Genomic DNA, 15,294 nt, shown 5'->3' with positions numbered 1-15,294 from the left:
TGGCTGTGGGACAGGGACAGTAGGGAGACTTCACTACATAGAATTTTATGCTTTTTAGCTTTAAACCATGTACAATTATTATGTATTGAAAATAAATTAAAAACTAAAAGCCAAATTCCCCAAATCCCAGCAATAAATCATTAAAAAGCATACATGAAGTTCATCACAATCTAAGGTACACTGGGAATCACCCAGATAGTATTGGTGGTTTACAACAATTAAAAAACAAAAACAAAAACAAAAAGAAGCCAGGTGTGGTGGCATACACCTGTAATCCCAGTGACTCGAAAGGCTGGGACAGAAGGATTGCAAGTTCAAGGCCAGCCTCAGCAACTTAGCAAGACCCTGTATCAAAATAAAATGTTAAAGAAGGAGTGGGGATGTAGTTCAGTGGTGAAATACTTGATTAGCATGCACAAGATCCTGGGTTCAATCCCCAGTAACACACACATAAAGACACACACACCTTACGAATCCTCTCAACCCTAATCCCCAAGCTCAAATACACATATTAGAAACAAAGAACAACCAGAGCTGGATGGTTTCTTTCAGCAAGGCCTCATGTCTAACAGTCCTCCAGGCTGAGGTTCCTGGGTTGGGGGAGTTGTTCCTCCAGCCCTTGGCTAAATTTAGCATTGAAGAGTGAGGTGATGGGGTCATCCCCAATTTCCAGAGCCAGGTCATATGCTGTCTGGCCTCTTGCATTCTTCTTTTGGATGCTTGCATTGCATCTGCAAAAGATATGGAGAAAGAGGGTCCTTGAAGGATTCAGGCTCATGACCCTGAGGGCCTGACTCTTCTTGTCCCAGAGCTTAGACTGAGCACCTCCTGGTCCTACCTCCCAAACCTGTCCCCAAGAGGCCACTGTGTGACTTCAGCTCTTAGGGGTGGCTATACCCTGAAACATTTTATGGGGCTGTATGATTTCAAAATATTTAATTGCCAAGTCTAGCCATTGGTTCCCCTTGCAGCAAAGTCTTACCAAAATGTTTAATGGGAACAACATTTTTATTGTGTTTTGAAAAGCTCTTAGTGACTTGGGGGACATGGTGAGATGGTGACCCTCCCCACTTTAGAGCGATAGCAGTTCAAGAACTAGGGTCCCTCTAAAATCATCACAGGTTAGTAGAGAGATCACTGTGGCCCTCAGAAGTATTCACCAAAGGTCAGAGAACATACCCTAGTAAAGTCACGATGCTCTCCCTTCCTGTGAGGCCAAGAAGAGTTGCTTCATGAAGAGCTGTATTTCTGAGCCTATTTGTGGGGGAAAAACATTCCTGGGTAAATCCTTAGTTAGCATCATCAGGATATTGGAGAGGTCAGTGTGGTTAAAGGGACCTTGGTTTTACTTACCAATCCATTTAACTAACCTGGGAAAATCCCATGAGTCTCCCCTCTTTGTCTCTTCCCTTAGAGGAACACTGTGATGGGTAGTAAGCTTTGATGCTAGACAAATAGTAAAAAGTCTAGAAACACATTCATTTTTAATGTGAGAAACCCACAAGGATCTGGTTTGTAGCTGATTTAATAAATGTGAATAAATACTATTTTAGTAGATTTCCTTTAAGAGTTTATGAAATAGCCTCAATTTTGGCTTAAACCTCTTAGGTACTATCTGCCTGGTAACTGAATTTTCAGGGAGGAAGTTCCTATTTTTGTGTGGGGGAAATGGCTGTGGTTTCATTGAGTTTGGCTTGCATGATATGAAAATAATCACCAATCTTAGAATTTAATGGGCAAGCCAGAGACATCAGACAGACCATATTCTGCTGCAGTGCCAGATTGTCTCACCACCTTTTCTGGACAGGTTTGACCTAGTGAGGGAGAAGTAGATTGCTAAAATGGAGGATGGGGTGGTACATAAACTCCTGAAAGGCTCCTGATCAAGAGGTGGCAGAAGTGAGGGAAGGTGGGAGTCATGACTGGAAATAGAAATGAGGTAAGCAATTGAAGGTCTGTGCTCTACCAGTCCCAGCTTCTCTTGCCACTACCACCCAGTCCCCACACCTGCAAATAAACCTGCAGCCACAAGTTTCTCCCAATGGAGAAAAAAGTATGGCAGCCTCTTCTCTGAAGAAGATAAAGTGAGCCCTTCACATCTGAAGTTTTTTGGGTCTTTATAAGGTGTTCACTATCTCCGGAGTAGACATATGGTCTTCTTTCTTCCTGATTCTCCCCAAACTGAATTTGCTGATGGCTAGATCTTCTGTGCTGGCTATTTCCTGTGTAACCATAGTTCAGTTTGGGGAAATACTACATTGTGATTCTGACAACTCTAAGGTTGTACAATGTTCCTCAAACAACTGAACTCCAATATGACACCAGATAGTGTATGCCTTCTTACAGAACCCCATCCTTCTGAGTAGAATTGATACCCAGTGAGTTGATTCTTCTGAGTAACTTGGAATTATAATATAACAGACCTTCTAGAGCATAGTTTGTACAGAGGGTACACTGTGGTGCTCCAAGGGTCTGTGTTTTAAAGGAACTTGACCGCTAATGCATTATTTATTCAAATCTAAGTATCATGGTATTAAGTATTATCTAAGTATTACGGTATAGTTTCTCCCTGTAAATCCTGAATTACTGGATAGAATACAAATTAAGTATCCCCTATCTGAAATGAAGGCAAGAAACATTCAGGTTTTTTTGTTTGTTTGTTTTGGATTTGGGAACATTTGCATATACATAATGAGATATCATGGGAATAGGATCTAAGTCTAAGCACATCTAAAGTTCATTTGTGTGTCATATATTCCTTATACACATACACATAGCCTGCAGGTAATTTCATACAATATTTTTAGTGCACCTGTGTTTTGACAGTGACCGATCATATGAGGTCAGGTGGGGAATTTTCCACTGTGGTGTCATGTTGGTTCTAAACGTTTCAGATCTTGGAGCATTTTGGGTTTCAGATTTCCATATTGTGGAAATCTCCACAGCTGTACTCGAAGAAGTAGACTGATGATTGCATCTTCCTTATCTGGCAACTAGAGTAGAGCCAGGAGACTAAATGTTTGCAACTGCTAGACAGGCAAAGTAGGGCAGCTATAGTCCAAAGCAGCTGTACCTCCCTGTGCCCCTCTCCCAATGAGACCTTGAATCTGTGTTTCTGAGTCTGGTGATATGAGGCATCCTCCTTGGTGGAGGGTGTGGATTTCTCCTTAACTCCCTTTCAGTTGTCTGTGGTTTGTTCTCATAGGAATAATACAAACATGGGACCCAGAAACACTATGGGGAGGCTTTGTGCCACCTGCCAAGCTACTTAACAGAAGCTGTCTTGTATAGAGACCAACTTGTCCCACTAGCCGAACATGTTTCAGATGTGAGAAAACATTTTAATCCTTGTTCGTTAAGGAACAACTCACTGAGCCTTTTGGACAGGAAGGCCAGATCTTTGAATGGCTTATGCGTAAGAGAAGAGGAATGGATGGAATCTGGGGATGGGGCTCCTGGAGCTACTGAGGTCCAGGTGTGACGCAGAGGCCAGGCTGAGGTAGGCATAAACACATCAAACTAACAGACATGGACCATATTTAGCAGAATTTAGCTCTTAGACGGGGAATCTACTCTCCTCTACTGGCATACATTGAAAAGGAAAATCTCTGTGTTCTCTTTAGAGGAACGTCCTCCACCCTCGCTTTTCTCCTCTCTTCTATCCACATGAGCTCACAGTGCTCATGGTAACCTTGATAACGAACACAGAGTGATGAAGGGCTACACTACACATAATTCAGATGGACAGGCATAACCATTGTCAGATTCACCAGACAGCATCGAAATCAGACGTGGGTCAGTGTCACTTTGCAGAATGGTGATGAAGTGGAAACTGAGGAAGACCAAAATAAAATTGGTAATCATTTACAGATTCAGAGTAGTTTTGTCTTCTTATTGTTCATAAAGCTGGGACTCACAATACTTAAGCATCAATTCAAGAACTGACTTTTGTGTCATACACGAAGCATTATGCTTAAATGTTGTAAGAAAAGCTCATTTAATTTATAAACATATAAGGTATACCCTAACATAAAACAAGATAGCCTCATTTTATCAATGATAAAATAATACTATTATATTATCAACAATGATAATACAATAATGTGGGATGAATGAAGAAGCTGATAGAGTATGATGAATGTAAACCCTAAGGAAACTCAAGAAAGTAAATGCCAGCTATCAAAGTTTTACATCAATATTCTCCTAAGAGATGAAAATTTTAAAGGGGTAGTAACTACTGATACTGCTGTCCTATTTGGAAGAAACTTATAAAAATGCACACAGAAAAATGGACAGGGATGTATTTTGAATAAAATACCAGAAAAAGTTTTAAATACAGTAATAAATGCAAAACTATGAGACTTTTGGCCCCTTTGATGGCCTGACCTACACAGCAAGATGTTTCACTAACCCAGACCTCAACCTTGACTTAGGAATCAGGAGTCAGCAGTATTAGAGAACTGTGATATCCCTAGAAGACTTCTATTTTAACAACTTGTCCAGGAGATGAGTTAATCCGAATGACCCACACTACAGGAACTTTCCAACCCTGGTTCCAAATCAAGTTGCAAGAGAACAAAATCCTGAGGCTGGGAGAGAAGGTCATGAAGTTGTACTGCACCAAGACGAGGAATTAATGAAACTTGGGACCTCCCCATCCAGATTCACAGGTAGGGAAACCACGGTTCCAGGAGATCATGTGGTGAGTTGAGAAGTGCTAGACCCTCCCCCATGGTGTTAGCATCCAGGGACAACCTTTCTGTGTTAACTTCATGGGTGTGTTTCCCCATGACTACACGGGGGCCTCTCTTCCCTTAGTATTAATCTTAACACTGTGGCTCATAATGAAAATAATGCTCAACCCAAGTGCTAAAGATTTGCTAGCCCCACGAAAATAGAAATTCATGAATTAACAAAATATATTACCATTAATAAGAGTTATTAAATTTGGTAACCCAATAGATCATTTTAAAAACTTTGTTTTGCTCATCTTTAGGAAACTGTCAAACCTTTTATTAAGACCAAAAGAGATTTAAATGGCCTTTCAGTGGTTCAAATTGAAACGGGCATGTGTGTAGACTAATTCTGCTATACCAGAGCTCCATGATCTCTGACACCTCAGTGCTCAGCTGTACTTTCAACGTTTCACTTACGGTCCCCACTGCTGGTCAATGTCTGCTCCTCTCTGAGCAAGAACTGGAATGGCTTCATGATGCTTATTCACAACAGCTACGATAATAGCAGGTCGACCATCATTGTCACAGCAGTTGGGGTCTGCTCCCTGCAGCACATAGAAAAGAAGAAACTCATTACAAAACCCTGAACTCCACCTTGTCCAACTGCCATCCTGTCAAGTTCAACAAATGTCCTATTAAAGCAATAATGGAACTATGTTAATTTTAGATCAAAGAAAGGATCAAGACAGCCTATAATGGACACAGCTGCCAAGTCCCCCCAGAGTTAAAATGTCTATCCCTCACATCAGGGGAGCAGGTACCCTAACCACATTGTTTCTTCTTTCTTTTTCTTTTTCTTTCTTTTTGGCAGTCTGGAGATTGAATCAGGACCTTGTATGTCCTAGGTAACTTCTCTCTATCACTGAGCTATACCCCAGCCCCATTTTGTTTCTTTAGGAAACCTAGGCTGAAGTTACATGACATCATGGACCAGGGATTCTGTCTAGCTTCATGCATGTTACTTGGGCTTATCTGTTAGTTTGTTTTATAAAAATTAGCAACAGGTAACAATAAATGTAAAGCTTTTGACTAGCCATTATTGCATTTTCAAACAACTTTTAATTAAAAGGGAGCAGTTGGAAGGGCAGGCTGAAATCCACAGAGAGACCTGTTCTAGTCACACTCACTTCCTCCAGCAGCTGTTCAAGCACAGAGATTCTTCCTTCCCCTGTCGGGCCAACTTCCGCCAGTAGGAGTCTGTTTTCAGGCTGCAGGATTATAGAACATGGGTCATTTCCACTGCCTCAAAATATCTGCACTGTTGATTTCCAGGTCCAACACTCAAGGCAAATGCTTCCTCACCAAGCATAGTGTCTCATTCTCAGTTGAATTCTGAGCCACATGGATGGGTGTGTGTGACCATGAGAGTACACGTGTGAGCATATTTCTGTGTTTGTGTGTGTGCACATATGGTCTTCAAAAGCCAACAGCACAAACATACACATCTAACGTTAATCTTTCTGGTCTCCAAAACCTTGTCTTGGGCAAGGTCACTACACTAATATTGTTTTATATTTTTAAGGGTAGGGGTGTGATGGGAAACCTCACAAAACTCCAGAAATTCCAGGCTAGTTCCCTTATGTGTATTTCTAGAAAAAGCAGCCAGGTGAACACCTAAAATTTACTTGGCATGCTTTATAAAGTGTTCAATGTCAGACTAAATATGAGAGTTCAGAACCCATGCTTGCCTAAGAAATGAGTGAATCCATAGTCAACCTCTTGTTAAGAAAACGAATCCCTGTCATTTATTGTCAGAAATCTGCTTTTTTTTTTTTTTTTTTTTTTTTGGTACCAGAGATTAAACTCAAGGGATGCTTAACCACTGAGCCACATACCTATTCCTTTTTTTTTTTTTATTTTAAGACAGAGACTGGCCAAGGTACATAGGGCCTCAATAAGTTGCTGAGGCTGGCTTTGAACTCAAGATCCTCCTACCTCTGCCTCCCAAGCTGCTGGGATTACAGGTGTGCATCACGATATCTGGCTTATTGTCAGAAATCTTTAAGAATTTGTTTTTTTAGGGCTGGGGTTGTGGCTCAGTGGTAGAATGCTTACCTCGCACGTGTGAGGCACTGGTCCTCAGCACCACATTTAAAAAATAAATAAGTAAATAAAGGTATTGTGTCTACCTACAACTAAAAAAAATATTTAAAAAAAGAATTTGTCTATTTTCAAAGTGCTATGAAATTTATATTTATATATAAATTTCAAGCAGAACCACAACTGGCCTGTGTGTGAAATGGAAATAAAACCTGCTCCTCCCTGGTTCCCTGGGCCTCTAAGCTTTTCAGAAGAGGTTGGGTTCAGGCTGTATCTACCGCTTCCTTGCCCCTTGGCCACCCCATCTCTCTGGTATCTTGGAACAAGGCACCGTAATCTAATCAGTAAACTCCAGGAGGATTCTGGGAGGTGTTCTTGTTTATAATGAATTTGGCTCCTTTTAGAAAAATATACTAGAATCCTCTAGAATGTTTGCTTCATGAGGTCTGAGATCTTTATAATTTGGGTTCACATTTTATTTTCAGCACCTAGAACCATGCCTGATACAGGTGGGCTCAAAAGTAATGAATGAATTAGTGGATAAATATCAGTGCTGCTGACATTTAGCTCATAAATGCAAATGAGAAAGTAAAGGAGCATAACAATGGGAGATTCAGACCACATGCAGAGAAAGGGTACAGTCTCCAAAGATGCAAATTGTTGAGTTCATGGGGCTCTATACCTTCTCTTATACTCATTACAATATTTCAAACTGGAGGAGGTGGAGAGCACAAAGAATCATAAGCAATTAAAATTAAAAAAAATGCTAGCATCTTCTTGCCAAATTTATTGGTATTGATTACACGCAAAGCACATGCTGGGGAAAAAAAAGATAAAGAACAGAGCTCCTGCCTTTGGCGGAATCATGATGCAAGCTGGATGGCGGGGGCGTGCAAAACAGAGGAAGCCTCTAGAAACTGGTGGAACCAGAGGTGGAGGGTAAGCACCACATTGTGTCCATCTCCATCTCCAGGGGCTTGCTGCTAATCAGTGCTGTTTTCTGTGCTGAAGCCAAAGAGGACCAACCAAAAGGCAGAGTGGGGGAGAGAGCAAGGGCATCCACCATTCCTTTCTCCAAAACCCTTTTGGAATTATTAATGATGCATATTTTTTGAAAAGCAAAACTCACTATGAGCTGTGGGAAACTCTGAAAGGGAATCTATCATTTTAGTTTTCCAGTAATTTTGAGGAACTCTAAGACTGAAAATAGATGAAATCTGACTGGCAGAGAAATCAAAGCAAAGAAAAACCAGCTGAAGACACCAGAAGCCTGAGTGTTTCTCTCCAGGGGTATCCTGCAGAAACTCAAAGTTAATCACAAAGGAGGGTAGGTATTCGGTACAGGTTAAATGCATGAGTGTACTACTAAAGGGCTCACTATGAGTAGCTAAGATGCCCTTTCCCTCCTATCTCACATAAGGAGAAAGAAAGCTCATGCATTCTGTTAAGCTCTGACAACCACTTTCTAGAAAGTACATGATTTGCCCAACAAAGTCATCTCCTGGGAGCACTAGAGCCCAAGAAGAGAGAATTGCAGAGCCCAAGACCTCCATGACAAATTCAGGGGAGGGTGGGAAGGACAAGGGAGGAAAGACAGCTCCTTGCAGAACTGAAACATAGGAGAATATGTCACACCACCAACACCTTTGCACCAGAAGAAAGACCTTCTGCACTGACAATGCTTGGGACCCACATGCTTTCTCCGGACCCTTGCACAACACCAGCAGGAAAGCCTATCCCACAAAATAACCACCTATCTACACAAGGACTTCAGACCCACACACCCATGCTGGGCACCCACACCAGGCACCAGTGCTAATCCAACTAGTTCTTCATTTGTCAAATGACCAGAAAACCAAGGAGCATCACATATTTGAGTCCAGACAAATACAAAACAGAGAATGATGGGCAAACAGAACAGACTCCAGAGGAAAAAGATATGATTCAGGAAACTGATGAGAACTTTAATTCTAATTCAGTCTTGTAAAGGATTCTCCCTCTGAAAAATAAAAATATGCTGTTATAAAAGAAGGAACAAAAAATGAGAAAGTATTCCATTTTAAAATGCCAAAATAAACATCAGAATGATAGGCTGAAGAAGATAGCCACAAAGACCAAGGAGTATACGTACTGTAAGGTGCTCTTTCTTTTTGTGAAATTTTTTCATCTGGAGATTCCTCATCCTCTTGATTTTTTCATTGGTATCTAAGATACTCTGGCTGTAATCGCTCACTACAATGACAAAGGACAAAGTGATCCTCCTCCACTCCATATATGTAATGTATGCTAGTTCTACAGTTATGCCCATTAAAAGTCAGAGGCATAATATGGCTTTTGTAGACATTTTCATTTGATTAAACCTGACAGGAAGGACTGACTGCTAGAGTCACTCCCCAGTCCAGGAGCCAGACGATAGGTGGGGAGAAGGGAAATGCGATCTCAGTTTTTAAGCTGAAAAAAGACCTACCTTCCCACCCCCACTAATGAATCCCTCTCCAAGCCCCATGAAGGATTTCATAAATCTCAGCCTTGACTTTAAAGGAGCCAGAGAAATAAAAAGGCTGAAACATAATACTAAGATTTGTGATCGGGCTGGCAAATTTTATGCAAGTCTTTACCATCCTTGTCAAATCAGTGTATTTCTGGTCAGTTGTAAAGTACCAGAACAGTAATACTCACCCAAGCTGGTCCTGCTGCTGTATAGCCCATTACCACCCTCGGTGACACTGTTCAGAAACTGGTCACTGAAATTCACTGCCTTGCTGAAGTATAGGTTCTGGCGAAGAAAAAATTTAAGCACCATGAATGACAGGTCTGCTGGGCCTCAACAGAAGGAATGACCTTCCTGACCAACCTACTTCTCATGAGGAATGGATGGCTCTGTGTATCCAGACAATTGAGCCTACAGGCCTGGACATCCTTCCTGACTCTTCCCTCACCTCCCCAAGTTGCAGTCCATTTTACCTCAGTTGGCCCTCCTCTTCTCTGTCACTACCCCATGACCCTTTTCTCACACAGGGACCATTACAACAGCCTGCCAACAGGCTTCTGCCAATCACCATGATATCATTTAAAAGTAATTGTGTCCTTCCCCAACTGAAGTCCCTTCATGACATGGAATTAGGGTGGTCTGATGGGGAGGCTGCTGTTTGATTCCTGGTTCTGTTAGCATTAACGACCTTGTAAGAAAAAAGTTGTTTAACTTCTCTGAGCCCTTAGTTTCCTTATCTACAAAGTGGAAATATTATGACCTATTTCAAAGGAGTATTGTGAAAGTAAAATTAGGTAAAACCAGTGTCTATAAAATGAGATATATATAAACACAGACTGTATCCACCTGGACTGATTCTGGGGACTAGCACACAACTGCACAACCAAGAACAAAGCACTTAGTGTCTAACCTGGTTTCAAAGCACTTGTATGTGCATTAGCCCATTTGATACACCCAGTCTCCTGATCTAGGCAGGGCTCATGTTTTGTATTATTATTTTTACCCTTGAGCACTGGAGATTGAACTCAGGTGTGCTTTACCACTGAGCTACATCCCCAGCAATTTTTTTTTTTTTACTTCTTAAATTTTAGCCAGGGTTGTACTAAGTTGCTGAGACTGGCCTTGAACTTGTTATCCTTCTACCTCAGCATCCCAAGTTGCCAGCATTACACGCATGTGCCACTGTGACTGGCATCTTATCCTAATTTTAATATCATTAGCCCCTTATTGGGCACATAGCCAGGGCCTGATAAATATTAGTTCCCCTCTTTATTCCTTGCCTTCTTTACATATCTTCTCAATCCATTTATCATTCTTTTGAAAATTTTGACTTGTCCAATGAAGCTAAAGCAGCTAATATCAATCAATGCTTGTTATATACTTACAGGCTCTGTGGCAATGCTCCAGTCACTATATAAGAGGCAAGATAAAGGGAGATGTGACTACAACGGTTCGTTTGTTTTATATAAAGCAAATAGGACAAAGTGCACATCAGCAAACATTTGTGTCAGTCTTTCCCTAAATCAGTTGTATCACAGACATTTCATTAGAATTCAGTAAGAATAAGTCAGAGAACTACAGGACCATGGGTGGGTGATAATTCCCACTACTATATATCTTTGTGTACCTAACAGCTGAATTTGGCTGAGATTTAACTCAATTCTTTAACTAATTCTACAGAATTGCTTGACTGTAGTCAAGTTCCCTTTTTATGGATTACACAAAAGTGTTTCCATAAATTTAAGTTGAGAATTGGTCAATTCTCAAATGAATAACTTCTGAGGGTTTACTTACCTTGTTTGAGACTTGAATATAATTCAGTCTGATGCTAACTTCACAGCCATCTTCATGGACAGTAGCAGAGATAAGCTTTTAAAGGAATTTTATTTTAATTGATTATTTATTTGTGGTAGCGTGGATATTGAATGCAGGGGCATTTTACCAGTGAGCAATATCTCCAGCCCTTTTTTTAAAAATATTTTTCAGTTGTAGTTAGTCACAATACCTTTATTTTATTGATTTGCTAATCTTTATATGGTGCTGAGGATTGAACCCAGGACCTCACACATGCTAGGTGAGTGCTCAACCGCTGAGCCACAACCCCAGCCCCAATCCCCTGCCCTTTTTATTTTATTTTGAGGCAGGATTTTACTATGTTGCCTGGTTTGACCTCAAACTTGCAATGCAGCCACATATATAGCTCCATTAATAATAAATAAACTAAATACTTCAATCAAAGGGCAGAGACTTTTAGAATGCATAAGAAAGCAAGATCCAAAAGAAAACATGGTACTTATACACAATGGATGGAGCTAGAGAATATTATGCTAAGTGAAATAAACCAATCCCCCCAAAACCAAAAGCCAAATGTTTTCTCTGATAAGTGGATGCTGATCCACAGTGGGGTAGGGGAATATGGAAGAATAAAGGAACTTTGGTTTGTGCAGAGGGGAGTCAGGGGAGGAGTGGGGCTGTGGGGATGGGAAGGACGGTAGAATAAGACAGACATTATTACCTTATATACATGTATAATTACCCTACTGGAGTGACTCTGCACCACGTACAGCTAGAGGAATGAGAATTTGTGCTAAATTTGTGACAATATGTAAAAATGTATTATACTGTAGAATAATTTTTAAAAAAGAAAGCAAGATCCAAATTTATATTTTCTTCAAGAGACATATTTTGGATATCCATACTGTGGATATCATCACCTTGGAAAAGTTTAACAGGTGGCCAGAGGGGAAGCAGGCCTTGACAAGTAATGGACAAGTATCACAATTCAGCAGCTTTCTTTATAAGCAATGGAACAAATTTAGATTCAAATGGGGCATCAGAAGTTTTTAGAAAGGGTCAAATACTAAATATTTCAAGGTCTTCTTGTGGGTCATACATTCTCTGTCATGAATACTTAACATTGCTGTTTCAGTACAAAGTAGCTAGATAATATGTAAATGAATGGATATAACTCTTACCCAATAAAATTTCATTTGTAAAATTGTATAGCAGGCTACATCTGTTCCCTGGGACAAGTTTGCAGACCTCTGGATTAGTTAGGCTAAAGAAGTTATAAACTACCAAAACAGCTTATCAAAGGAAATTGAGCAACACTTGAAAGTGAGACAGTTTCAATGTTGGCATATTTGCTAGCAAAGAAGTAGACAGTCTGATTTGAAAAGACTCTTTCTAATTTTGTGATTAATAGAGGAAATGTCCTTGCACTGAATTTTCTCTATAACAGTGATCTAATGCCAAAGAAAGGGATGAGGCATGGGATCTGACACACCTATTTCAAACCTTAATGCCCTGAGACCCAGCAGGGCGGTCTTGGATAATCATCAAAACACTCTGAGCCTTAGTTATCCTAGGTGTCACATAAGGCTTGTCCTGGGTACTCATCACAGTATTATAAGCTACCCCAAATTTAGTGCTATTCAACAACCACCACTTTATCATATTCATGGATTCAGACAGGGCATAGCAGAGATAGCTTCTCTCTGTTCCACCTGAGGCCTCAGCTAGGAAGATGTAAATGATCATCTAGTCTGGCCACTTATTGGCTTGGCTCCTGACCTGGGATGACTTGAGGACTCTGGGGCAGTAGATTGGCCCACTTACATGTGGCTACTCTATGTGGCATGGGTTTCTCACACTGAAGGAGTCTAAGAGGTGGATGTGACAAACAAAAGGAAGCCACATGCCCTTACAATACCAAGCCTTAGAAGACCCACAGAGTCACTTCTACCCTAGTCTATTAGTTTAACAGTCACCAGCTCACTCAGATTCAAAGGATGTGTGCTTGAAGGGAAGACTGTCAAAGAATCTGTGGTCATTTAAAAATAATTACCTCAAAAGTAAGATTCCTTCCTCGCAGGTTTGTTACAAGGACTGAGGAACACAATGATGATATGAAGTGTACTATTAAATGGTTAACTCTTGCTCTTATGATACTATTGTTGTTATATATCAACAGCATGTAATTTTTTTTTTTTTGCTTTTTCTTTTTTTAAAATTTGTTTTAATTAATTATACATGACAGTAGAATGCACTTATATACTTTGGTGTATCATACATAGATGGGATATAATTTCTCATTTTTCTGAGTATACATATTATAGAATCATACTGGTCATACAGTCACATACATACATACAGTAATAATGTCTGTTTCATTCTACTATTTTTCTTATCCCCACATTCCCTGCCTTCCCCTCCTTTCACTTCCCTCTATCTAATCTAAGGTGACATTATTTTTTTTCTTTTGCATTACAATTCTTAATACACATAAATACTATGCTTTTTGTATTTCTGTTTGTATATAAAGTATATTGACATTCAATTCAAGTCTTCATACATGTACTTTGTATAATGATGACCATCACATTCCACCATCCTTGTTACTCCCCTACCCCCTCCCTTTCTCTCCCACCCCTCTTCCCTATCTTGAATTCATCTATTCCTCCTATGCTCTCCCTCCCTACCCCACTATGAGTCACCCTCCTTATATCAGAGAAAACATTTGGCATTTGTTTTTTTGGGATTGGCTGATTTCACTTAGCATAATCTTCTCCAACACCATCCATTTACCTGCAAAAGCCATGGTTCTGTTCTTTTTTAATGCTGAGTAAAATTCCATTGTGTATATATGCCACATTTTTTTAATCCATTCATCTACTGAAGGACATCTAGGTTGGCTAAACAGTTTAGCTATTGTGAATTGTGAACAGTATGTAATTTACATGCACAATCTGGCTGGACTTAACTTTTCTGGGTCTTTTAGCTCTAGGCATTAGAATTCCTGCCACAGCCTGTGTCATCTAAGCATGAGATATTCAGAGTCTTACTATCTTAAGCCAGGTGTCCCAGAAAGAAACCCTGAGACAATTTTCATGTGCACATGACTTATTAGGGCAGAGCTCATAGGGGAGAACAGTAAGAAGGTGTGGAAGGTAAAGCAGGAAGGGAAAATGAGTTAAGCAAGGTGCAATTTTAGGCAAAGTCCTGAAGGAAGCCTGATCCCATAGATGTTCTAGAATGGAAATTTCATCTCACCCACCTTTCCCATCCTGGGTTCTGCAATCAAGGCCCGGAATTCAGGGTTGTTCTGAGCATAAGACCTGAGGTGAGCAGAGATGTGATCCAATTGTCTTCTCCAGTATCCTAAAAAAGAAGAGAAAGCCAGCCATATGGATACTTCTTCTAAGAAAGAGATATGATGATATAGACTGTATATTCTCAATGAGGTTATTTTCCTTTGCCAAATTTAGTGATGGTTTGTTCTTTTTTTTTTTTTTCTAATATTTATTTTTTAGTTTTCGGCGGACACAACATCTTTGTTTTTTTTTTTTGTATGTGGTGCTGAGGATCGAACCTGGGCCGCACGCATGCCAGGCAAGCACGCTACCGTTTGAGCCACATCCCAGCCCCTGATGGTTTGTTCTTACTGAACCTCAGCTAGGCACTGGAATAAGTTCCATCCCTCCCTCGCTTCCTATTATACATTATTAATCACTGAATATTACAGAATCTTTTTTTCAGGGGGGTGCATAGTAGGGATTGAATCCAGGGGCACTTTACAACTGAACTACATCTTCAGGCTCTTTTATTTTTTATTTTGGGACAGGAATTCTATAAGTTGCTTAGGGTCTCACCAAGTTGCTGAGGCTAGCTTCAAACTTGTGATCCTCCTGCTTCAGCTTCCTGAATCGCTGGGATTACAGGCATGAACTACCATGCCCAACTGAATATTATACAATCTTAAAAGAACATACTTGAATGTCACACAGGCATCTTTTCTTTTTCTTTTTTTCTATCCCACATATAACATAAATATTTTTAAAATGTATAGTTTGGGTTTGGCAAATGTATACAACCCAGTCATATATAGAACATTTGCATCATTCCTAAAAGTTTCCTGTGTTCCTTTCTAGTTGGCATAGGGTTAAAACAAATTCGAATTAGGTGTCACCACTTCAAATTTGGGAGATTTCACATAAGCCAGGCTGTCTGGTTTCTCATGTTCAGGTG

The 15,294-nt window shown here is 40.2% G+C and overlaps 1 protein-coding gene across 3 annotated transcripts in view; it reads right to left on the bottom strand.

The window, feature by feature from the left end:
* Positions 1 to 454: 454 nt before the first annotated feature.
* Positions 455 to 15,294, bottom strand: part of Dzank1 (double zinc ribbon and ankyrin repeat domains 1) — a 79,089-nt gene continuing 64,249 nt past the window's right edge. For all 3 annotated transcript variants that reach the window (XM_071607365.1, XM_027920896.2, XM_071607366.1), the window contains 8 exons: positions 14,324 to 14,427; positions 11,062 to 11,136; positions 9,456 to 9,552; positions 8,908 to 9,008; positions 5,864 to 5,944; positions 5,154 to 5,281; positions 1,180 to 1,254; positions 455 to 731 (listed from right to left, as the gene is read on the bottom strand). In XM_071607365.1, coding sequence (XP_071463466.1) covers positions 566 to 731; positions 1,180 to 1,254; positions 5,154 to 5,281; positions 5,864 to 5,944; positions 8,908 to 9,008; positions 9,456 to 9,552; positions 11,062 to 11,136; positions 14,324 to 14,427 — 827 coding nt within the window. In that variant the 3' untranslated portion in view covers positions 455 to 565. The remainder of the gene's footprint in view (positions 732 to 1,179; positions 1,255 to 5,153; positions 5,282 to 5,863; positions 5,945 to 8,907; positions 9,009 to 9,455; positions 9,553 to 11,061; positions 11,137 to 14,323; positions 14,428 to 15,294) is intronic.

The sequence above is a fragment of the Marmota flaviventris genome, chromosome 2, assembly GCF_047511675.1.
Source record: "Marmota flaviventris isolate mMarFla1 chromosome 2, mMarFla1.hap1, whole genome shotgun sequence".
Lineage (NCBI taxonomy): Eukaryota > Metazoa > Chordata > Mammalia > Rodentia > Sciuridae > Marmota > Marmota flaviventris.
This window is presented reverse-complemented; position numbering and strand designations above follow the sequence as displayed.